Raw genomic sequence first — 25,937 nt, 5'->3', positions numbered from 1 at the left:
TGGTTTTACATAATTTTTTCTTTCAACGTCGAAAGGATATAGGATATAACATAGTATTTTAATTAGGTATTAAATGGAGAAATTGTACGAGCTGTTAGCAAGAAACAATTCTAATGAGCTAAGACGTATTCGATTGATTGGTGTATATCATAGCGAATAAACTTAGTATAGGAGGAGGCATTCGAAACAATCCCATTCCGAGCGAAAGCAATCCTCGGGAGAACATTCGTGGAACATGGGAAGAAGAGAATATACATGTACATGCAAACAGACACACGTGTATGTGTGTGTGTGTATATATATATATATATACAAAGAGAGAGGAAGAGAGAGAGAGAAAGAGAAACGAGCTTGTCGTAATCGATGAGCCGCGAGAATTCGCGTACGGCATGGAGATCGGTGTGGAGCTTGTAGAAACGATCGTCTCGATTCGAATAGGTTGAAAAGAGGGCAACTATTTGAATGAGAGAATGAGAGAATGAAAGAGAAAGAGGGAAGGAAAGGAAGAAAGAAAGAAAGGGAGAGAGGGAAACGTGATAAATCCATGACCGCGTAAAATGCGTTCCCTGCAAGAAGAAGAAGAATCAAGCTCGGAGTCGATAAACGGGAAACCACTACGAATATATAGAAGAAGAGAGACATCGAAGAAGATGCAGAATTCACGATTGCAGACGATGCAGTTCTTCCCTTATTCCGACTGAAATTTCGCCTATCTCTTTCCAACTGCCTCTTTTGTTTCTAGCGATTAGGTATTATCGATCGACTTCAATTTGCATTGTTCTACCGCAAAGCCGAAGATTTAACGATCCGTTCGTGTCCCACGAGAACTCTGCCTGCCTACGTTTCTTCTTTTATCCGTAAAAATCGAAAGACAGAGAGAGATAGATAGAGAGAGAGAGAGAGAGAGAGAGAGAGAGAGAGAGAGAGAGAGAGAGAAAGAGAGGGAGGGAGAAATGGAAACCGACTATATATAGGTATACCAAATGTATACGTGTATGTAAATAGAGGATGAAGAACGTGATGTGCTTATTTCGCATAATTTTTCTTTTTTCTTTTTTTTTCTCTCTCTCATTGAAACATATCTGCTTAGGAAAAATTTTTTGCAAAAGATCTTACATTGCAATCGACAAATTCAATTTCGTTTCTACGATCGTATCGATTTGTAATAATATCGTAACATATTTTTCGGTCGATAATTAATTTCCATTTAAATAACGATTATAGGAATGGACTTGAAGTTTCTAACGATTTCCCTTTTGACGTGTACTTTTCTGATTGCAAGCGTATAAGAAATTTTTTTAATGTAATATCCTCTTGAAGGTATCGTTAGGAGATATAGAAGTAACTGTCATCGATGATTCAAACGAGTTTCCGAACGATTTTGTCACGTACCTTTCCTCGTTTACTTCTCCCGAAAGCAATTAATAAAGCTAGCAGCATGAAAGAAACGAATCGTACGGAAGCTCGTGAAAATAATTTTACTGAACTCTCCCGCTCTCTCTCTCTCTTTCTTTCTCTCTCTTCCTCTTTCTCTCTTTCCTTCTTTCCTTCTATCTCTTCTTTTTTCTTTCGTCGAAGTCACGTCGGTGAGAACGCTGAGATATTGAATTTACATACACCATCACGCGAGAACACGAGATATCCGTACTTTTTAATATTCACCACGAACTCTATAAAATTTTTATTCCATTGTCCCGTAGCCGGAGCATATGTCTAGCATCCTCGAATTCGATTATCATTACGTTACATCGCTACTCTCGTAATTATACCTGAGATACTCCACGTCTCGTCGTCTTCGTCGTCGTCCTCGTCATCGTCGTCATCATCACCGTCGTTTCCAACATCGTCATTGTCGTAAGCACTTGTACAACGGTATATTACACGTCTCGTTTGTTATTATACTTCACGTTATACTGAGAAAATAGACGAACTCTAATTATAATGATTAATTAAGAGGAAACTTTTCTCTCTTTCTCTCTCTTTCTTGTTTTCTTTTTCTTTATTCATCGTTATCAACATATTTTATTCACGCATTTTCAACGCATACATTTTTATGAATCACCTTATATATAATTTTTTCTTTTCTTTTCAATTCTTTTCAATTGTTACGAAATCAAGGAAAGATTTTAATATTCTATGGGGATTATTTTGATGAAGCCAACTGAGAAAAGACGAGAGAGTCAGATACAGTTGCTCGTACAGACGGTGCATAATCTAACAGTGAGCACATATGCTATAGCTAAATAGATACCACGCGTAATGCACGTTCATAGGCGTACAATGCAGTCGGGAGGAAGCGAGAGAGGGGAATTTGTGCTTCGGCGATAATGCTGCGTTTCCTTTGACCCTGAGAGAGAGAGAGAGAGAGAGCGAAGCCGCATCCTCGGGTTGCATCGTCGATACATTTGTGCGTACATGTAGGTATACACGTATATATTATATATATTATGTATATATGTATATATGTATATATGTGTATGGGTATTTATATATATATATATTCTAGGTAGCACTTCGAGTCGTCGTTCCACGCCGTTACGGAAAGTGCATAGTGAAAGGGATCGTAGAATTTCAACCAAAGTGTTAAACATATTTTACTTTGCAAAATATCGCGTGACCAAGAAAAAGAAAAGAAAACAAAAGACAAGAAAAAAAATTTGGACTATGCACACATACATGCATATATATATATATATTTTTTTCTTTTATCACGAGTATAACAAACGCACCGAAATATTCTCGCGTTAATTAACATTTGATCAGACAAATATTTAAGCAGCAATCGAATTTCATCAACGATCGGATAAATTACAGTAGTATAATTAATATCGATATTCATATTGAATGAAATATTCGTTCGTCGTTATCGAAATATAATCTCTTTTGTTTTATGGAATCATTATCATTTTCTTTGTAGTTAAAGAACGAGAGAGAGAGAGAGAGAGAGAGAAAATAATACACGCGTATCTATTACGTACATACAACGCATAGTATAGTGTTCTCTTTCTTTAGCTAAACAGTAGCCAAGTCACCATGCTAAGAGCATTGCACAATAACGAATGCTCGCTTCTCGCTAGTCGTTTGCACCACGTTACCTTGCGTTCCTATGGTTTAATGCATAATGTTTTATGCTTTATATACTGCGTAATAGGTAGCTCGCGAAAGGTAGCACATTTTCTCGTCTCGTTTTTTGCTCTTTTTCTTTTTTTTTTTTTCTTTACTCTCCTAACCTTGAGCGTATAGTTAGAAAATGTTTTTCAAACGGTATCAGTTGCGATTCGATTAAATTAATTTTCTATTTTCTTCTCCTTCTTTCCTTCTTGCTTTTTCGTTCCCACTTGTTTCTTTTTTCCTTCCTCCTTGTTTTCTTCTTTTTTTTCGAACAGCTTGAAAACGAGACGTCTTAAATATTCATTTTTAAGAGTTGTTCCGAGAGTTCATTATTATAGATTGATTCAGATGTCAGCGAAGTTAAATATGAAAGATGGTACGAAGTGATCTTAGGTATCCCATTATCGTGAAAGCACGTGCGATTTCGGTAGAGTGTTTAACGTTCAGAATGGAAAAGGAAAGAAAGAGATAGAGAAACTGTCTCGAGTAAAATCAGAGACTCGAAACTAACGATAGTTCTCTCCCTCTCTCTCTTTCTCTCTGTTATATGACAACAAAATTGAGAGAGACAGTGAGGAAAGCTTTACTTGAGATTTGAGAGGACGTCGAAAGTTTCGACGGATTCTTGAGAAAGGAAAGAGCTCGGGCTCTTAATTATCGCGAATGTCTACGGCTCGCGTCGCATGGAGAGACGAGAGACGATGGAACGAAGTAAGGAACGAAACGAAGGTGATGGCATGCGAACGTGTGGGCGTTCGTAAAGGTTGCGCGTGAGAAGAGTCGACGAGAATGCTTACGAAGTAGAAGAAGAAGATATAGAAGAAGAAGAAGAAGAAGAAATACGAGCAGACGAAGGAGACCGACGATGAGGAGGTGAGATGGGAGAAGGAGGTGGAAGAGGTGGAGGAAGATTGTACGCGTTCGAAGACAATGGGAAAGAGAGGTTTGTCTCCGCGGATTACAATGCAAAACTTTTCGTTCGCGAGCGAGCGAACGGACTTGGCATCGAGCAAAGTCTTTAACCACCGCGTTCTTCTCGTTACGTCGACGAAGAAATTCTAATAGTAGAACGTCTCCAAATCTCTTGAAAAGCTTCTCTTTGTCGCTGACATGCTCTCACTCTCTTTACCGACATCCTCTTGCGTTACACATTTCTATCGCGTTTTATTTAGTTTTAATTTATTTTCTTTCTTTTTTTTTAGTGGAAAAAAGGTTTTTTAATTTAAACTGGTTATTTCTTTTCAAGGGTAGGAGGATAGAAGAGGAGGATTGATCATCATTTATATTGGAATTATCAAAGGATGGGATAGTGAATCTTTCTCTCCCTCTCTCTCTCTCTCTCTCTTTCTCTTTGTATGCGCTTGTACAGTATGTGTTTTTGAGAATAGCAGATCAATGGGAAATAGAGAACTCTTTTTCATAATATATCTACGTATCTACGTTCGTATTTCTCAAAGCACATTATTTTATTATCTTTTTACATTTACTCGACATGTGTACACTCAACGAATACGAAACGCGTTATGGAACAAAGGGGAAACGACGAGATATAATAACGCGACGAAAGAGGCAGACACGTGTAGTTGTAGTAGTAATAGTAGTATAGTAGAGCAGAGTAGTAGTAGTAATGGTAGTAGTGTAGTAGCTTCGAGTTTCCCAGCAAACGAATCCCTAGAACGAAATACGGCCGATGTGGATATCGAAAGAGAGAAAATTTGTTCGTCGACGAAAAAGAAAAAAAATTGGCGTTTTCGTCGTAATTCGTTTAAGGGAGAGGTTAGATATAAAAACAAGAAAGAAGAAAAAGGAGGAAGCAAAGAAGAAATCGGAAAAGGAAAAAAAGGAATTTGAGATATCGATATTATTTCTTGTAAAGCTTTGCGATTTACATTTTATAACGACGCATATACGTCTTTCTGGTAACACGAATTAAATAAAAAGAAAAGAAAAAAAAGAATAATAAGAGAAAGAAAAAGAAAAAGAGAGAAAGAAAAAGAGAAAGGAAAAAAATATTCTTACGTACGGTCAGAGAGAGAGAGAGAGAGAGAGAGATTTGCATTCGTTTTTACAAGCAAAACCATCGGTGCCGTGCTGGAACGCGAAAGAGGACGATCTCGTTGGATACGATGACGACGACGACGACGACGACGACGACGACGACGACGAGGACGACGACGACGACTACAACCACTACTACTATACTACTAATACTACTACCATCTCGTCGTATCGGACAACGTTGACGATAGTAGTACGTGCGACGAGCCATTTGCATTCCCCTATGCCAATTCGAGGGAGGAGATACGAAAAGCCTCGACGTGGCGCCGAGCTATATAGCCAAGCTACATATAGCTGTGCTTCTATCGCACCCCTCGTTAAAATCCCGTATATGTATATGTATTTATATATTCCTCAGTAATTCAATACACTCGTAACCCAACTCCGATTCTATACCCCAATCCTGACTGACCGTACTGGACGCCTTTTTTATATGTATACGTATATTTAGAGCGAAGCAATTTATTTTTATTTATTTATTTATTTATTTTCTTTAAAAGCGATCGATCAGTTTCTATGAATCATCCTCATATATATATATATGTGTGTGTATGTATGTATGTATGTATCATTATCGAAATTTATTTTTCTTCTTTTTATCCGGACGTTATATTCCTGTCTGATTTCGAGTATCTCTAAGAGTCTGATATTTCAGATCTTTAAAATTCATAGACGGCGATAGCAGTCGGCAATAGTTAATTCGATTTCTCGTTCTGCTTTCCTTCCTTCCTTCCTTCCTTCCTTCCTTCCTTCCTTTCCAAGATTCGTTTGAGATAGTCGTGGTTAGTTCTCGACGTGTTTACCGCCGTCTTCGTTGTCGTCTTCGTTGTCGAGGTGACAGCAAAGTTTTCCTTCGATATTTGCGATTTATTACGAGATCGAAAGTAGCTCGATCGAGGAGTTTGATTACACGTGTATATTTTTGCGGTAACCCGAGAAGAAGCCGATCGGATTACGAGAATATATCAATTTGAGAATGTTTAGAAATTGAGAAGAAAAAAAAATTATTTTCTAAATCAAATATCAGATTCTAAATGATACGCGTGTTATTTTCGTTAGATAATTTTCTTTGTTTTCTTTCTCTTTTTTTTTCGTTCGAATCGATTCGAAATCCCTTCGAGTAGTTGGCAATTGACCATTTCATCGGGATAAAACAAAGTATAAAAATGTTGATCGTTCGACGTTAACAGAATCTGATTAAAGCCAGGCGTAAGCTCAAAGCCAAGCGTCTTCTCGTTTCTCGATTCCCTTTCCACGTTGGAAACTCGAACGGCACTTCGGTTCGTCCAGCCATTTAGTTCGTTCGTTCGTTTCGGCGACGATTATCCATTAAAATTCATGCGTCGAGGATGACTGTCTTCGTAGAATCGGTTAATTAAATTTATCGTCCTTTTCCTCCTTTCATTTCGTTTAGGATGATATTCGTATTAAGGGAATGGTCAAAGAGAGAGAGAGAGAAAGAGAGAAGGAGGATGATATATTCGAATCTTTTAATTTTCCTTTGAATCTATCGTCGTCGTTTTTAATAACAAAGCTTTGATCAAATAACTTGCATACTTTTGTCATAAAATACTTTAACAATCGTTCGAGTTGGAAAAGTGTCTTGAGACGCGATGACGACGATGACATAGCTCTCGAGTAGGTACTCCTTTCTACATCGTTTATAAAAACTTAAAACAAGTGGTGTATCGAGATAAAGTAAAACCGAGAGGAATTATCATTCGATCGAGTATGATCGTGCAACGAGCTGGAGTTAACGAGGGGGCAAAAGATATAGAGAAAGAGACAGAGAAAAAGAAGAAAAGGAAGAGAAGGGAAAGAGAAAAGAGGAGTAGGAGGAAGAGGAGGAGGAGGAGGAGGAGGAGGAGGAAGCTTTGTTATTAAAAAAGAGCTCTGATTTTTCCGTTGTTATCTCATAGAGAGGCAAGCCGAGAGCTTAATTATAGCTTTGCTAAGCGATTATAAAGGCACGTTGAAATATGAAAATAATTTACCGTGGTGGTTCTGGTGCTAGTGTTGGTGTCGGTGTCGGTGTTGGTGTTGGTGCTGGTGCTGGTGCTGGTGCTGGTACTGCTGTTGCTGCTCTGCGAAGCCAGCCCTTTTTCTCTGCTTTTCTCCTTTACACGACGAACGAGTACGTAGAAAGTGTGTGCGCGTACAGAAGGGAAGTAAAAATACATAACGTGCAGATATGCGGTACATTGCGCACGCCAAACGACTCGCCATACTCTCCACCCCTCTTTTACCCTCGTCCATCCGCGTAGACGCGGAGGTCACGCACGTTCACGATTTCCTGAGCAAATCGAAATAATCTTTCGTTTCGTTTCAATATAATTAGAGATATCGAAATCTCCTCGCTCTTCAAGTTGTTTAGAAAATCAATTTGAGATTAGAAGGGTTCATTAAAGAGAAACGAGGGGACGAAGGGAAACGAGCTAAAGACGTAGAAATTCATGGAAATCCACAAAAGCGATTTGTCTGAGAAGCTTTCTCAAGTAGAAAAGCACGAAGGTTGGAAAAACAACGTTGGGAGGACGCCTGTCTCTCGTCGACACAGAGCCCTTTTTTTCTTTTCTTTTTCTTTTTTTGTCTTCGTTTTCTAATTTTCCTCCTCTTCCTTCCTTCCTTCCTTCCTTCCTTCCTTCCTTCCTTTCTTGTTTTCTCTTTTGTCTTTTTTATTGTTTCTCTTTTCCTTTCTTTTATTTTTTAGCTCTGTGGAAAGGAATAAAGAAAGAGATAGTTCGTTGAGTTGAACAATTCAACGGGTTTCGACATTTACGAAAGTGCTTTCTGATCGGTCGATTTCTCTCGAGAAGAACCAACAAATATTCTCGAAACGCATAGAAAAGAAAGATCGTCCCTTTATTCGACTCTTCCATTCCTCCTCTTCCTCCTCTTTCTCGTCTTTCTTGTTTCTTTTCGCTCGACTTGACGCACACGACACGGACAAATGTTCCTTCGAGAGAAGACACGTTTACGATTCGCGAAAACTATCTGATCGGATAAGTATAATAAGAAGAAAAGATGGAAAAGAGAAGAGTTTTTTTCAAATCTTTCCACTCGAGATTTTACAACGAAAACTTATATACGTAAATAACACACATATATATATACACACACATAAAAAAATATATATTATTTTTGTAAAATACTTTTTCACGCGTCAAAGTATTTAGATAAATGTTACATCGGTTATTAATTTTCGTAAGATAAAAAATGAATTTTATCGACAAATTTGAAAGGATTAATCTTGTCGACTTTTCCTCCCTAAAGCAGGTGAAAGCTGGGTTCCTCCAATTTATCGTATCCATAGCAACCGAAGCTCAGGTGCTCGAAATAACCCCCGTTCTTTTCGAGAAGAAAAGAGAGAGAGAGAGAGAGAGAAGAGAAAGGGGAAGAGGAAGAGGGAGAGGGAGAGAAAACGTGCAATACTCCTTCGTAGCCTGGTTAAGACGTAATTGGTCGGAGCTTTACGTACGTTCAACGCGACCAAATTACAGAGGCTGGCCGCTTTCGAGGCGATTGCTTCTCGCGAACGATTGGAAGTAGAAGTTAGAAGAAGTAGACGAAGAAGAAGAAGAAAAGGAGGAGGAGAAGAAGGAGAACGAACTCGTCATTGTTTCTCGATCTAGTTCACGATTAATATCATCGGCTAACGTGATTACTTTCTACGAGGTTAGTATCACCCTCTGTAGTGTTCCTGTTAGAAAGAAAAAGAGAGAAAATCTCGAAGAAAAACGTTGATAATAACCACAGTGAGTTATCGATCGAGTCTCACCGATCTCTCTCTCTCTCTCTCTTTTCCTCTCTCCTTCTCGTCCTCTCTCTTTCCTTCATTTCGACGATAGTACTAGAGCGTAGAGCTTACACAGAAGCTTGCAAGCTTCGCGGGGATATTATTAGCTCGGTGGTATTGCTTCAGGGTGGCAAGCTTATGCGAAGGAGGCGCCTGTTCTCGTTCATCCGTGATGCGATCGTTCACACTCTCTCGCACATAGTCATGTCATCAACGTCTATGTAGAATCCACCCTCTCTCTCTCTCTCTCTCTCTCTCTCCCTTCCTCCCTTTACCTGTGTCTTACTTCCGTCCTTCTATTTACCACTTAATCAACATCTTTATTATTTAGACGAATACTCGGAGACATCGGTTCTCGCGTCGAGAGACAATCTCCGACTTATAATCGATTAATCGATCCTTTGCTACGAAATTATAACGATGGAAAGGGAAAAGAGGAAAGGTATAAGCAAACAAATGTATCGTTTTAAACGCGTACACGCATTCTCTTTGCTTAATTACGCTGGCTCTGTCGTATAATGAATTTATTTCGACGGATATCGTGCAAACGGACGAGACCAATCGATTTTAAGTGATAATCGTATTATCCAATGAACTTTACCTTCGTTCTCGTTTGTCCAATTTCTCTCTCTCTCTCTCTTTCCACTCGTTTGTCTCTTTTTTTTGCTTCCTTTCCTTTTTTCTTTTTTATTTATTTTTTCTTTTTTTTCTTTTTTTAACAAACTGCAAAGTTTGACTGCGAATATTCGATATCTAATCACAGGAAAATTCGACGATCATTTTCCAGAGTGGAATTACACGAATAACGTCGAAAAACTCATTTCGAGAAAAAAAAAAGAAACTATGTGACTAGCAGTGGAATCTCATCATTTCCTTTCCTTTCTTCGAAACGACGTGAACGGAAATACGATCTTTGAGAAATCTTAATAGAGATACACGATTCGAATGTGACCGCAATTTTTAATCGATATAGTTACGACGAATTTTGCTCGGGAAAGCACTCGAATTAATTTCGACAACTGAATACGTTTTATCGAGTTAAAACGGTAATACGTATCTTGTTCGTTGCGTCATGTAATATAAAATAAAATCAAACTATTTGCTTAACGGTTAAAAATTTTCCGAGACGCGATATAAAACCGATAAAATTAATCATTTTCAGAGTCAGCCGGATTAGTCGGAGTGAAGGTATATAATCAGGATAGAAAAGGAATTCGTTGAATAAATTTGAACGAATGCGAAATCCGAGAGATTTCTGCTTAAGAAAATCTTGCGGCCAACTCTCTTTTCAGGTTCTTTCATACGCATACGCGTGGTCGCTTGCTAATAGAAAACATTTTTATATATTTTCGTCGAGTATATAAGATAGTAGAAAATATCCATCTTTTCTTAGTAATCTTGAAGAAGGAAGTTTCATCGAAATGACAGGCATGATATTACTTGTGTCCTATATTTCTAGGACAACGAAGTACCTAGCAAGCTAGCTGTCGTCGTAAATTTTCTTTTAAACGTTCCTCGGACAAGACTTAATAACAGACTACACGTATAACGCTATATTCTTGGAAACGTTATGCGAAAAGAGTAGAAAAGGTTTTCCTTAGTAACATTTGACGTAACTGTCTCGATATATATATTTTTATTGGAATGATTAAAAATTTTTAATGGCGTTACAGATATCACCAAATAAATGAAACGTAAAGAAAACATTTTCTTGCGTGAAATCGTGCTCACCAGTTTTAACAAATGGCAAAGAGAGCGAAAGAAGAATCCGTTCGTCCAGTGTAATAATTGGTTTTATGTAACAGATGCTCGTTAGTTTCTCGTATCCGTGTGAGATATCTCTTACCTGTAACAGAAACGAAGATCAACGATCGGTTAGTCATTTTAATTAGTCGATGATCGAGATCGATGCAAGCTACTTATTTCTCTACGCGTTAAACGTACAGAAACGAGATGATTCCTTTTTTTGTTTCGTTTGTTTATTACGTTTGTCTATTATCATTGAAATTTGTATACAAGCTTTCGCATTGATAAAATATAAAAAGGGATTAGAAATTTTTGAAAGCAAAAACGTTAGCCCATACGTTCGTCGTTTACGACGAGATCTACAGGTGTCACGTTACGCTCTAGCGTAAATTCAATCAATTTTTATTTGGCTTTTTTTGTATAACAGTATTCGAGATTCGAGAAAGAAAAAAAATCATCCATCGATTCGTTACTCTAATATAGATAGGACAAGGGCATGAAATTTTGATGGAGGAGCAGAAAAAAATCGATGCTAGTCAGAATCCTGCTTGGAAATCTTTCGTAAAGATATGTAAAGCGTTAAGTTTATAGGATATACCTATATAATATCGTAAGAGAGAAACAAAGAGGAAGAGAGAGAGAAAGAGAGAGAGAGAGAAAGAGGAGAAATATCTTTATTTGAAAATGGATATCTTTGCATATTTAATTCACTTCCCCTTTTTTTTTGCTTATCCAAGGATATTTCTTTTAAGAAGTACGACGACATCGGGAATCAAATTCTCGCATCGTCGCGTCCGTCTCTCGTTTAAGATACTTTGGGGTCTATTAGCAAGTTTCGAACGAGTCCCAGGAGGTACTGTCTGCTACGGAATGTTTCTCTCTCTTTCTTCTCTATTATGCTGTGAATCGTAGGGAAGAAATAAAAAGATGGAGGGTAAAGGCGGTGGATAAAGAGGAAAGGGAAAGAGGAGTCGAGGGAAAAGTCGAGAGTGGTTAGAAGAAGAAAAAGAAAGAAATAAAAAGATAGATAGAAAGAAAAGGAGAGAGAGAGAGGTGAAGAAGAAAATGGAGATGCGGTGGGAAGGTAGAGTTTACCAGCATCCTAGGAGGGTGCTGCACCTGTCCAAAGTCTCTCATCTTATTACTTCGACAAACTCTTAAATACTCCGAGGGCCGAAACTTTTAAATTCCAATAAATATTTAAGTTTTCTCGCATTTCCCGAGCACCGTACGCCCTAGGTAATACGTCGTTTCTTTTTTCTTCCCTTATTTCTCTTTTTTTTTCCTTTTCCTTTTTTCTTTTTTATCTTCTCTTCCTGTTCGTCATCTTCCCCTTTTCCTTCTTTTCTCTTTATTCTTAACCGCCGGATAGAGAAACGACGAACAGAGGAATATCTTCCACAGACTGTTTTTCTTTAATTCGCTTCGAGAATTTCACTTTGATCGTCTACGATTGTATTCAGCTGAATAATCATAGTCATTGTGCAGTATAGAGGAACAAAAAAAGAAAGAAAGAAAGAAAGAAACGGAGAGAATGAGAGAAATCGAATCGGTAAAACGAATTCATTTTTAAGGCCATTCCCAAGCTGATACTCGACACAGTCGATATTAATAGCTCCAGCGTGTTGTTAATAATTCACTTGGAGGTATATACCAACGACCACGATGGTTATTCGTTTACTCGCTTACAAAGTTCATTAACCGTTTAAAGAATGAACGAACGAATTTTCGTTATTTTCACGAATTTCTCGTCGTGTTGGTTATATGAAATTTTCATAGGATTAAAAATTCCAAAGGGACGTCTATGTATATACGTAATTTTATCTCGCTTTTGTTTTAAATGATCCCAGTCGTTTTATCAAGGTTCCAATTCAATCAGTACTTTTCATCGTGTACAAGGTTTCAATTTTTTAAAAATTTTTTATAATTTTTATTTTTTCCCCTTATTGTCAACATCCGATCGATAAAAAAAGGACGACAGTTTCGTTTTGCAAAATTCATTCATTTCGTTTTTCGAAGATATGCATTGGAAACATAAAATAAATATTTTATTATTTCATAAATTGCCGATATATCCTTTATTTTACATAAACAAAATAACAATTACACAATTATAATAAAAACTTTTATGATTTCATTATAATCGTGTCGTTATTACGAGAGAAAAGAAAAAAATTCTATTATGAATATTATTAACAAAAACGATTTTATTATATCGATATTATTGCGATATTTAAATAAATAAAGAAAAAAATATGCTTTAAAACGGTTTTTTTTTCAAGTCTCTACGATTATTCGTTCCGGAGATATCGCCTTTGAAAGATTTCATTCATAATTCGTACATATGTTAGTCAGCTGTTCGTAGTAATAGTAATAGTAGTAGTAGAGTAAATTCTCGGAATTTATATAGGTTAGTGTGTCACCGCGCCAATTTGAATGAAATTATATGGATCAATGGGCCAATATAAACGTCTTTCATTTAATTGGGAATATCTGCGGAACTAAACGTCGTAGAGACTCGAATCAAATATCATTTTAAAGGGCAAGATTTGCTCTATTTTTTAATAGTATTGTTAATAATTAATTAACAATTTGTTATAAACAATTTGTTATAAACAAATTATCACTAATTAAATCCATGTCATTTTACTAACAAACAATTCAGATTGAGATAGATTTTTTAAATCACATAAATGAATAAATAATTAATAACAAATTACGTTTTTTAAACAATTTTTTCTACGATACGTAAACGTGAAATAGTGGATATAAGGTAAATGCAGAAGAATGATTCAAAGTAAGCTAAGAAACCATATTTATTTATTATCACCTTTACTACATTTTGATAGCATTGACATGATTGTTTAGCAATATTTAAATTAAAATATTGTATTTGTTAAATTAATAATTTTTCGATATACATGATAATTTCATTAAGAACAAAAACGACATAGTTGATCTTCATATATCTATATCGTTCGACTTTTGTGTACAAAGTTTCTTCGTGTCTCGAAAAAAGAAGGAAAGTATTCAAGGTGAACAAAGGTATTGGCCTACCCTGTATATTTTGAGAGCGTCAAAACGTATTTAATAGCAGGTCTGGAGCTCTCGTAGTAGCCACATTGCGTGTAGAAAGAGGATTTTGCCATAGTTCGACCCAATTACGAGGCTAGCTATTAGGGTTAGAAGCTTTAATAAAAGGCTTCGGCTCTTTTCAAGCGATCTTCTTGAAATTTACTGTTTCTCTCTACACCGGGCACATTCGTTCCCGTCAAAATATCCGAAGTATTCGAGTAGATTTTAAACGACCACACGTTCTCTACTTTGTCTTTCCTTCCTATATAATTACTAGCTATTTACTTTAGCCAACATTTCGACGAGCTCTGCTAGTAAAAGTCTAGAGACGATTTAAAGAACGAAATAAGAATTATTTGAAATATTAGATGAATAAATAAATTGACATTGACGTTCCTTTTATTTCCTTCTTTTTATTTCGATCCTGACGATTGAAAAATACAATAGACTGTTTTTAATAGGAATTTATATTGGCACCAAAGACAAGTTAATACTTACTCACACCTCTTCGTCTCTCTCTCTCTCTCTCTCTCTCTTTCTCTATCTATCTATCTATCTCTCTTTCATCCTCTTTATTATTACCATGCGACGATCGAAAAAGATTTTACTAGATGCTAGGTTGTTTATTGGAAAATCATTTTCCGTGCTCGTAACAGCCGCATAGATCCATCGACGATCCTCCGATGTAAGGGCGACGCTCGTTCCACTCTTTCTCTTTCTCTCTCTCTCAAACGTTTTTCATTTTATCATCTTTCTCTTTCTCTCTTTCTCCCTTCCTTCCTTCCTTCCTTCCTTCTATCCTTTCCTTCTCTTCCTCTCAACCGATCCATATTTCCCTTGAAGGAATTTTTCTATCTTTTTCTCTGCTCATAGGACGGCTCATGCATTCGAGGCCCAAACGATCGGCTTCCCGCTTCCTTGGAACGGTAAAGAGGGAACGTATTCGATAAAAAGCAACAAAGACGACTCGGTTTTCTCTCTTCTCTTCCTCTTCCTTCCCGATGGAAAAATATGCGCTCCCTTTTTGCTTCTTCTTTTTACTTCGTCTTTTATTTATGCGTTGTTTTCCTTCTTCTCTGACCTTTCTCTGACCCATACGTAAATACACGGACAGATAGATACACAGGCGCAAACGCAAACGCACACGCATAGATACAAGAGACACATTGATTCCCTTGCACGTTCTCGTCGTCATCTAGAAGATGTACAGACGTTATAAAATCAAACGAGGTTTTCAAGCTTCCTATAAAAATTCAACAATTCTCGTCGGGGACGATCCAAATCTTTCTTCTCCAAGGTCCATCCGACTTTTCTTTGGTAACTTTCTAAACTAGCGAGCAGGACGGAGATAGAAAAAGTTGGAGTTTTCCATGAAAATCATCATTTGGAAAGTAGCCAAAGAAGTAGGGTTAAGAACCTCGGTTATACGTTGCACACGATATTTATACGCCAGGCGAAACTGTTTGTTCTCGCCTACTGAAAGTCTTGCTGTAAAGCAGCTTACAGCGTTTTCTTGAAAAATATACGAGGAACTTGATACCGCCCCAGGTCCGAGCTGACAAACATTGGAATTTAGATCGGATTCAATGTGATGTATATGTGATTTTTTATGAGCTCGTATAAGTCTTCGACATTTTTTTTCTTTTACTTCTTTTCCTTTTTCCTTTTTCTTCTCTTTATTTTCTTGTTTCTATTAACAAGTTGACCTGTATAAACGTCGGTATCGTATGCTTTTAGACTTTCGCTTTATTTATTAACACGCTTGGTTCCAGGTTTAGAACGAAATAATGGCTTTACGAAATAAAGCCACGCTTATGTAGTATTTTTATAAAAAAGGAAAAACAAAACGAAGAAACAAAAAAGCTATTATTATCGTTAACAATGCGTAGCGAAAGGCAACTATCCCTCTCTCTTTTTTTCGTTTAATCATCCACGTCTTCTATCGTTACTTCAACTGAAGCTTGCTGTTACTACTACCCTTTGTATCCTTATATAGACTTTACTTTTTATTTTTCACGATATTTGGTCTACCGGGGTTACGTTCGGATCTTTATATGCACCTGTTTCAGCAGACAAAGATAAAAGAAAAAGGAAAAAGAAAAAGATCAGTCACACACATACGAGGGAAAAGTAAACGAGCAGCTCGTTAACATATCTCGTGAATGTGTCAAAAGCGTAGGTTGTCTCATTAAAATAATTCGTCAGAGAATTTCTGTAACTCGCTCATATTATGATGTACGTACATACATGCATGCGTATATAATATATTATACATGTACGTGCATTTCACGAGGGAGAGGAATCGTTTCGTGGGTTTCGAACGAGCAGAAATTTTAATTTATATTTTACGCCTACTTAGAGATTCGGATACTAAATAAATGAAATTTATTTATTTGTAAGTTAACTGTATAATATTTTTCATGGTATACGAACTCGGTAGAACGTATACACGCATTTGCACGCCTACGTATACACGTCCTCTAGCTTTTAATGAAAATGAGAAAAACGAATGCGAATATAGGATTTGCTGTTAATATAGAAAAAGATATCTCGAGAAAGAAGATTATCGTAATATTTTTGTGAAATTTCATTGAACGCAGTTAGATAAGAACTCGAATATATTCCGATCAGAAAAATATATATATAAAAGTAAAGAGAAAATTTCTCAGTGGTGCTTTTCCCGAGGATATATCCTAGTATTATCAACGCCGAAGAAAATTCAGTGTCGCATCTGTCCGATCTTATTCGACGTCTGAAGGTAATCCGCCTAGGGTCTTTCGAAGTTTCGTTTCGCGCGTTTGGCCTTTCGCTTAGGGTCGCGCGAACTTCTCTTAAAGGACTTTTCCAAGGTACTGTCTTTCTCTCTGGTATCTCTTTGTTACCATCTGGCATAGTTCGCACGCGATTTCCGTTCCTATCTCTCCTTTGCGATTTCCTACGATTTCCTACGATTTCCTCCTCCTCCTTCTTCTTCTTCTTCTTCTTCTTCTTCTTCTTCTTCTTCTTCTATTTCCTCTTTCTAGAAGGTCAAGGCGAGGACCTCCTTCTTTTACCGGGCCCATCCTGAACGATCCAAATTGCAACTAAGGACGAATGCAAAGCACGCGATTTTCCGCTGTAGTAAAACGCGAAGATCTTTACTTTCTGATTTTTCCTCTATCTCTCGAAATTGCTGCTCTACCAGATGAGAGAGAGACAGAGAGAGAGAGAGAGAAATTGCTCAAGGTAATCCGATGGACGGGTTACGAGCGACTTTTCGATCGATTTGGAGTTGGCTTCTGAAGGATCGAAGGACCTATCAGAAGCGTGCATTCGCAAAGTTTCTTTCTTATCTTAGCACGTAAGTCTTTGCGGTTGTGGTAACAACCTTACTCCTTCTTTTCTTCTTCCTTTCTTTCTTACTTTATTTCTCTCTTTTTAGAAGATCATTTCTCGTCGAACAGATATTCCTATAGAAGAAAGGAGAAAAAAAAGAAGAAGGAGGAGAAAAAGAAAGGAAAAAAAAGTAAGAAAAATAAGAAGGAAAAAAAACAAGAAGAAGAAGAAGAAGACGTGGAGGACGACTTTTCTCCGTTATCGACGATATAGATCGGCCTCGATCGTCGTAAGAATTGATCGATCGATAGTACAAACCAAGGTACCTTGGCACGTCCCGTCGTTCTTATCCAATATCGAGAGAAATTGAGGGAGGAAGGAAGTAAGATTCGGGCCTTGTGAAGGAGAAAAGAGAAAGGGAGAAGAAGGAGGTGGTAGATGGGGTGGGTGGAAGGGGTTGAGAGTAAGATGGTAAGGGAAAGGTAAAAGAACATTACGAAGCCGCGTATAAGCTCGTACGCTTTGACCATCGGCATTTCCGGGGATGGCGCGAGGTGAGATCCGGTTGCTTTTATCGAGCCACTCTGTCCTCGTGAAAGCCCGACCACCGAGAAAATTCTCTCGACATTTCCGAGGAGCAACCGATTCCATTCTCTCTCTCTCTCTCTCTCTCTTTCTAGCGAATAGAAGAGGGAGAAAGAGAGAGAGAGAGAGAGAGAGAGAAAGAGAGAAAGAGTTCGTATCGCTTTCTGCGTAACCACTTTACGCGATAATCGATTTCGCCCACGATCGCGTACGTGCACCACCCCTTTCTCCTTCTCCTGTTCTTTCTTCCTATTTTTTTCTCTCTCTCTCTCTCTCTTTCTGTCTCTCTCTTTCTCTTTCCATTGGTTCTCTATCCGTTGAAAGCGATTCTGCAGTGGACGTAAAGACGTCCTTGGAATATTCTATCCATCCAGACTGCTACGTGATTTCGTCCTCCATTCGATAGAAATAATAAATACTAGCTCCATTATTTAACAGTTTCGTCAAGATTGACGTTAGTTCAATCGATTGATTATCCTATTAAAGTCTATGACATTCTCGTATTACGTTAGTGGAAATGAGTTTTTGATGGATCTTTCAAAGTTGAAGATGTTCAGGATTAGAAAGTTACAAATTATTTTCTTTTTTTCTTTCCTTTTTTTTTCTTTTTGCTTTTCTTCTTTCACCAGAAAGGTCTCGTCACGGTCTTTGGAGCATTGTACGCGTCTGTGTGTTTGTGTGAGAGAGATAGAGAAAGAGAGAAAGAGAGAAGAAAGATTTAAAGAAAACGTGCTTAAACGTCGTCACAGTCGTTCTTAGCTTGTAACTTCTTTCGTTTTCCTTCTTAATCTCTTTCTCACACTCACGTAGATTTCAATAACTCTTTGAAATTTCTTTGAGTTTTTTTGTCACTCCATCTCCCCTCTTTTTCTCTTCTTCCATTAATTTCGATTTGCTATCAAAAGATGAGGAGTAAAGGATGCGAGAGTAAGAATTATAACTCTTCGTGTCTCTTATTTTTCTTCTTTCTCTCTCTCTCTCTCTCTCTCTCTCTCTCTCAGCATGTGAGATATAATATCAAAGACATTTTTATTTTCCAAGCGACCCAACGTACGTTGCCTCGCGTTTTAAACGCGTTCCTAAATTTTATAACAATAGCTCACAAAAAAGCCAATTTCCGAGCGTATAGAACAAAGCGCCCAGCGTCGTCTCCTTTCTATTGCCCGCCGGCCTTGGAATAAGCCATGGGAACGAGAGCTTTCAGAGCGGAGAACGAAACGCACCATTTTTCCATTTTTGTTTTCTTTTTTTCCGCCGTAAAAAAATTTTATTAATTAATGCACTTGCAGTCTCTCTCTCTCTCTCTCTCTCTCTCTCTCTCTCTCTTTCTCTCCCTCTTTTGTCGTTAAAATAATTAGAAATTTGTCGAGTTTTCTTTGAAAACAAATCTTTTCATTTCAACGTCGTGCTTTACCTTAATTCATCGAATTATTTTTCACGGAACGTCGAAATGATCGAATTAAAAATAACGCTATAAACATGATAAATAGACGAGATATTAAAAATTTTGTATCAACGATCAATCCTTATATTCGAATATATTGTATCTTCGATCATCGAATTATATATATGCGGAATGCTGATAGAATCAAATTAAAAATAACTCGATAAAGCATGATATAATGTATAAAATATTTCGAATTTTTAATTAACGATGCTTTAATTAATTAAAATCGATCTTTCATTTTCGAATATCGTATCTTCGATCATCGAATTATTAATACGAAATACCATGATAGAATTTTTGTGAAATATTATAAATATTTGATATTTTTAATCGTCGATCGATCCTTATTTTCGAATATCGAATCGTATTGTTTAATTTGTACGGATTGATAAAAGAAAATCTCACGTTTAAGTGGTAACATAAATTTGTAGAAGGATCGTTCTCATCGAGATCTACTTGAACTCGTTCGATCGCGAAGAGTAAAGGAACTTGTGCGATAGGAAGAATTCGTATTCTTGTTCGTCAAGTAGCTCTACTCTAACGACACCGTTTAAAAGCTCCTTTTCTGTTCTTTTCCTCTTGTGGAAGACGTGTAACGAGTCGGGCACGTGAGCCTCGCTACGACGCCTAATCACAATGGTTAGCGCGATTGCGATCGCCTAATGACTGAAAAAAATTACACTCTTGTTAAGGAATACCTACGCGATCGTACTTCAACAATCGACCTTTTCCCTCTCGTGCCGGGTTACCTTCTCGTACGATTAATTTTCTTTCCACGTGAAAAACTTTTACTCGTAAATTATTTTCCATGTATAAATTCTTTTCTTTTCTTTTCTCTTCTAATTTTTCATTTAATCATGCGTCCAAACGAACGAATAGAAAATTACGATTCCGAAAATAAGTATAAGTAGTACAAGCGCCAGTATGATGTTAAAATTATTATTAGAACGAATGACTCATCTGGAAGAATAATTGAGATTTTCTTTCGGTTCTTTCTTCTTCTTTTCGAATCGTCAAAATAATTCAATAATCGAGTAAAAAATGGAATCACGAGTGATTTACAAGAAGAGACGTTAATAAATCGTTCCTCTTTAGAAATCAATCGGGTCTTTCTCTTTTTCTTTTTCTTTTCTTTTTTTTCTCTCTTATTCGTTTGAAGAAAGCAGAGAAAGACAGAAGTTGGAATATTTGACTGGAAGTGTTGGCGGAAGTGAGAATATCGTTATCGTTCTCCGCCTCGTTGTCGTCGTAGTCGTCTTCGTCGTCTTCGTCGTCGTCTTTCTCGAGTAATCCCGATAAAAGGCGGCCAGCCGAGTTTGCCGTACTTTGAATAGACCCACGGTGACAAATTAAATGGGCGGGAGAAGACAGGGCCGACGACGAGGAAACCGCTGAGACGACGAAGCGTAAGAAAAAGGGAGTGTGTGGGTGTCTATGTATGTATGAGAGCGAAAGAGGAAGAGAGAGAGAGAGAGAGAGAGAGGAAATAATAGTAATAGCAATAGCAATAGCAATAGCGGTAGTAGACTTTTAGTAACGAAACGCTCGACGATATTTTTGAAGACGTCGTGATCGGAGTATCGAAAAATTCGTAAGACTTTTCTTAAACTTTTGGCTTCGGAAAATGAGAAAAAAATTAAGGGAGCACGGTATAACGATAATAATGATAATGATAATAATAATAATAGCAAATAAAAAAATAAAAGGGAAAGAGTAGTGACGATAAACTTGCAACTTTAATTACATCGACGACGCTAGTGGTAGCAATAAATGAAGAACGTTAATAGCGACTTATCGATTCCCAGAGGCACGTTACACTATCGAAACATTTCCGATAACCCAATCGTGAGCTCGTTCGTTTATCGTACAACTCGTGCATTTTTTTTCCTGTTTCTCCTTTCCTCTTGTCCCCCCTTTCCTTCTTTCTTCTTTTTCCTTTTTCTTTTTCTTCCTCTTTTCTATCGTCCGTCGTTTATCGACATCGACCGTAAACGTTTAGCGCCTTTCTTTGACCACGGGGAAATCGTTGAGGAAAGTTAATAAAAAGTTTCACTTTTGTGCGCTTCGAGATAGATCGAGATTTATTATAATTTATTCCTTCGGTTCGTACGAACGTTTATCATCCGACGATAAATAAGAAAATTTTTATTTTTCCTCTTGTTTTTTTCCCTCTTCTTAATTTTTGTTCTTTTTTCCTTTATTTTTTCTTTTCTTTTCTTTTCTTTTCTTTTCTTTTTTCCCTTCCTTCCTTCCTTCGTTCCTTTTTAAAGACAATACTTTACTCTCATCGCGCGTAGTTGTCGTCGTCGTAGAAACTCGCGTCTGCGTGGCCCGACACGTGCATTCGAACTCGAACCAGACGAAGTAGATTTACGGCCGAGCGCGGCCACAATTTCGTCATAAATTACGGCGATACGACGAAATACAGCAAAGAGAACCCCACCCCACGCCTCTACAATCATTATCCGTCAAAGTTTAACGTCTCTTGTGAGTGTACACCTCGTTGTACTCCATGGATATCGAGCTACCATACACTCCCTCGTTATTCGATAAAAATAAATACGACTTCGTACCTTCCGACTATAAAAAAAAGAAAGAAAAAAGACAAGAGAAGAAAAAGAAAGCAAAAGACAAAAAAATCGATTATGCATATAGACTTTCGATTATCGAAACGTTGAATAGCGATCAATTTTTTTTGTTTTGGGATTTCTTTTTTTTTTGAAACGCTTGTGTGAGATTTCTTTTGCTAATATTTAAAAGACCAATATATTATAAAACATTAGAATTTACGTATAGTAGATTCGGTCATTAACAACGTAATATTCCGAGATTATTATTTTATTTAAACGCGATCGAAAAGCGTGGTGGAATTTTTATCCCCGCTTTAACACCCTTCTCTTACGCTCCACTTCACTGCCCTTTCTCTACAGAAACTCCCTAAAGCAAGTTCTATCAGAACGAGAGACGGGACCTTACGTAGAATAATTTCACTTTGCGAACGTTGATAAGGACTTGGGTGCATGTTACTCCGGGCTCGCATGATTGCGGAATCGCGTGACATCTACTCGAGTCTCCGTATAGAACGAACGAGCTGCGACGAGCAGGTTGATTCGACGATTCTCTCTCTCTCTCTCTCTTTCTCTTTCTCTGTCCTTTATTTTTCGCCCTTTCGCTGCTTTTTTGTATGCAAGGAAAAAAAAGAAGAAATTAAAGAAAACAATAATTGATTCTTAAAAGACGATAGTACTTTTAGTTAGACTCTCTTCGATCGCCAATCAATCGAATATTTCGTATTTTTTATTTTCTTTTTTAACGAAACATTCTGATGAATCGGTAAAAGTATGAGAATAAATTTTTTACGATGAAATTAGTCCAACGATTTTGTGAAATTTATTTTTGACGACGTGTGTCGTCCACTAGCGTGCTTATTTTGTTTATCGATAAATCGTGCACGAGTATACCGAGATAGGATTATTACGTTAATGCGCGAACCTCGTCGTTTACGTTAAATAAGGTTAATGGAATGCGATCGATAACGTTACTTATCAAGTACTTGACGTATGGGATTCTTAAATCAACAGGGATGGCGGTGATACATCGGCCGTGGAAAACTTTTCGAGCGATTCTCGATCGATTCTCAAACGATTAATCAATTTTAAATGTATCTTCAGAATCTCGTGTGTTAATGTATTGAGAATTTTTATCGTATAGAGCTCGTTTCCTGTTACACTTAGATATCAGAAGAAAATTTAAAAAAGAAAATCGAATTCCTTATTAAAAAGATATTTAATATCTCAAGGTTCTATTACGAACAAAATTTTTAATATAATTATCAAGGTACAGAATCGAAAAGAAATAATGCTAATCGAATGAAAAAAGATTGTAGCAAAATGTCTATTATTACAAAAAAATAGCGTTATCAGTTAGCTGGTACATATATGTAAGATTTTCGGATGAGATTTTTCGTCACGAATAAAATGAAAATTTTTTATCAAGCTGATAAAACACTTGCTCGATCGGGAAACGAAATTAATAATCGCGTATAAACTTTCCTCTCGAAATAGTCCGATAAATTCGAAATACAAGCTTCTCTTGGACTATTTAATAACTCGTCCGATTAAAAGATATATCGAAACGAAAAGTCGAGAATCTGCGAGAAGGGAAAACGGAAAAAAACGTCGCTTCTCTTGTTAAACGAAAAAGCAAATTGGTCTTAACGAAGCGTTAATGTAAAAAAAATTGATATCGTTTAAAAGCTTCGCTTTCACATCCGTTTATTTCGAGACACTAGTGGGTTTTTGTCTAAAACGTTTATTTCCTCCCATCTCGTAGAGTTTTAATTTTTAATTTTATGGTCACTTCTATATTCGTTAGTATAGAGAAAGAGACAGACGTAACGATATTGCTGTTAAGTTTGTTGCTGCCGTGTATAACAACGAGGAGGTATGTAATAATCGACAATAATGAACAAGTATGCATGAATTAATTGAAAGAAAAATTATCATAAAAACAATAGTAGATTTACGAGACGATTATCACAATTAATTCATTAAGATGGAACAACGAAATAAAGATACGAGATAAAAGGAGACAAAATGAAAAAAAGAAAGAAAGGGAAAAGAGAAAGAGAATCATTTTACTAATCGCCGACAGAAAGGGAATATAATCGATTTTTATCGTTTCTTTTGAACGAATCGAGAGAGAAAAATGTAATCTCTCATTCATTCGAAAAACATCGCGGACGATTATTCGCCGAATCGGTTTCCATCGTGTCCGGCATGGTAGAGTTATTTATTTCCGGCAGAAATTGCACATTGTTACGTCGTCGTTACAAAATCCACGACATTATGCCGCGGAAACGAATTGGCCAGTAGTGTGCATTGTCCGATGCTCATTCCACGTCGTTGCTGGCACGCGAAGAGTTTATTGTTAATCGTTTTGAACTTTTTAATAGCGACCACGGATATTCATCATCGCACTCTCCTTCGACAATACCAGACAATAAACGCCGTGTTATTATTTTCATCGTTGTGTTAATAACGAAACACGAACGCATTTTACCATTTCGTATTCGATTTTATATAATCGAATTAAAATTCATCTCTTCTGAGAATCCTCATTAAAATTATTTTCGTTATCTAAAACATTGAATACATTTGATATACTTTTCTTTCGTTTAAGTAGAGTCTCATAACAATGAGACGTATATTAAAATATCTCGAACGATTAAAACGGACGATTACGCGACGAATTTCATTGCGAATTTGGAAGACAAAGAGCCATCCTGTTTCATCAAAATTGCTGAATATACAATCGTTTTGGATATATTAATCTCAATGAAAGAGAGAGAGAGAGAGAGAGAGAGAGAGAGAGAGAGAGAGAGAGAGAGAGAAGAATGATCCTCAAAGCTTTATTATCTGGTTTCAAAAATAGGCCGGTTCGATCTAAGCGAAGGGAAGGTTGTATATTTTTGGAAAAAAAAGAAAAAGAAAAAAGGAACAAACGAAAAAATGAGTCGCCAGTTTGAACGCTAGGGAAAGCCGAGATCGATTTTGCAAATTTCATGTCGTAAATATCGGCCCGATGGAAGAGGGTCGCAGCGTGGATGTCGCCTGTCGTTGGTGTAACGAAGACGGAACGCTGTGAAGTTTCGATATGAACTCTTGGTGGATGGAAATGTATACAGGGTGGCTCATCTAGAAATTCTTTTTCTGAAAAAATTGTCAAACTTTTTCAAACGATAAACGATATTAAACACGTGTTTATACAAATAAGAAAGAGAGAGAGAGAGAGATCAATTTCTTAGCTCATAGAGAGAATATTAGCGAAAGAGTATCGAAATGCTGATCGATCTTTTATAAGTCAAACTAACAAAATTATTATTGTTATTTAATAACAACGCAAGGTACTATTTAAATTAAATATTTCACGTATCTCAAATAGATTAATACATGAATGTATTATTAAAGGGGGAAGTCGATATAGGCACAAACTCGATACCAATAAATCTGCGAAGGAGGTTCCATAAATACCTAGAAGATATGTACGTAAGCGAAAAGGGTGCGAGTTGGTCTGCGAAACGGCCAGAGCAAGTTGGCTACAAGCCAATGGATATTTTCGTACTCTTACCCTCCACCCACCCGTCTCATCAGCCACCATATTCGAGTTCTGGTCTCCCTCTACTATTCCAACATCTACTAGTATCGGACTACTTAAATCATTCGAAACATGCTACCCGGTAGATTAGCACGGTCAGATTCAGCATGAAAAACCAACGCGATGTACTTCAGAATATTCTATGCAGATACCTGTGTCTCTTATGAGCACTATAAAAAGACTTCTGGGCGTTAAAATTTCGTTAGAGTCTCTCGAATAGATGGACTTTCGCTTTCAGTGCTATCGACGCGATAGTACTCTTTGATAGATCGATATACTCCTTCCTTCGTGTGGGAGAGAGCACTTTACGCAAATAGAAGCGTTAAATATAGCCGAGTATCGAGAACGTCGTGTTAAACCTTAAGGTACAATATTGCAGGTATATATTATACTATACTTATTTTTTCTTTCTTTTTTCTTTTTTTTTTTTTATATTCGTCATTCTTACCTTTGCAATAACATAGCGTCTGAATTTATCGATCGCTTTGATAAGATAATTCTTTACTGCTCGATCTGTATACTTATTTCATTTAAAACAATAATTAGCGAACGTGATTTTAACTTAGATGTATTGAATAATTAATACTTACGATTATATAACATTTATTAAAAAAAATAATTTCAATATTTAATTAACTAATGTTTCAA

At 36.9% G+C, this 25,937-nt stretch overlaps 1 protein-coding gene across 6 annotated transcripts in view; it reads right to left on the bottom strand.

Annotated features, from left to right (window-relative positions):
* Positions 1–25,937, bottom strand: part of LOC127071019 (hemicentin-1) — a 149,446-nt gene that overhangs the window by 84,381 nt on the left and 39,128 nt on the right. For 2 of the 6 annotated variants that reach the window (XM_051009772.1, XM_051009773.1), the window contains exons 1-2: positions 14,369–14,386; positions 10,697–10,811 (exon numbers count right to left, since the gene is read on the bottom strand). The exons of 3 other annotated variants lie outside the window; for them this stretch is intronic. In XM_051009772.1, the coding sequence (XP_050865729.1) occupies positions 10,697–10,811; positions 14,369–14,371 (118 nt within the window). In that variant the 5' untranslated portion in view covers positions 14,372–14,386. Of the gene's footprint in view, positions 1–10,696; positions 10,812–14,368; positions 14,387–25,937 lie in introns of those variants that run through there. One more of the 6 variants, XM_051009778.1, reaches the window with a different exon arrangement.

Source organism: Vespula vulgaris, chromosome 20 (genome assembly GCF_905475345.1).
Source record: "Vespula vulgaris chromosome 20, iyVesVulg1.1, whole genome shotgun sequence".
NCBI classification, from domain to species: Eukaryota; Metazoa; Arthropoda; class Insecta; order Hymenoptera; family Vespidae; genus Vespula; species Vespula vulgaris.
This window is presented reverse-complemented; position numbering and strand designations above follow the sequence as displayed.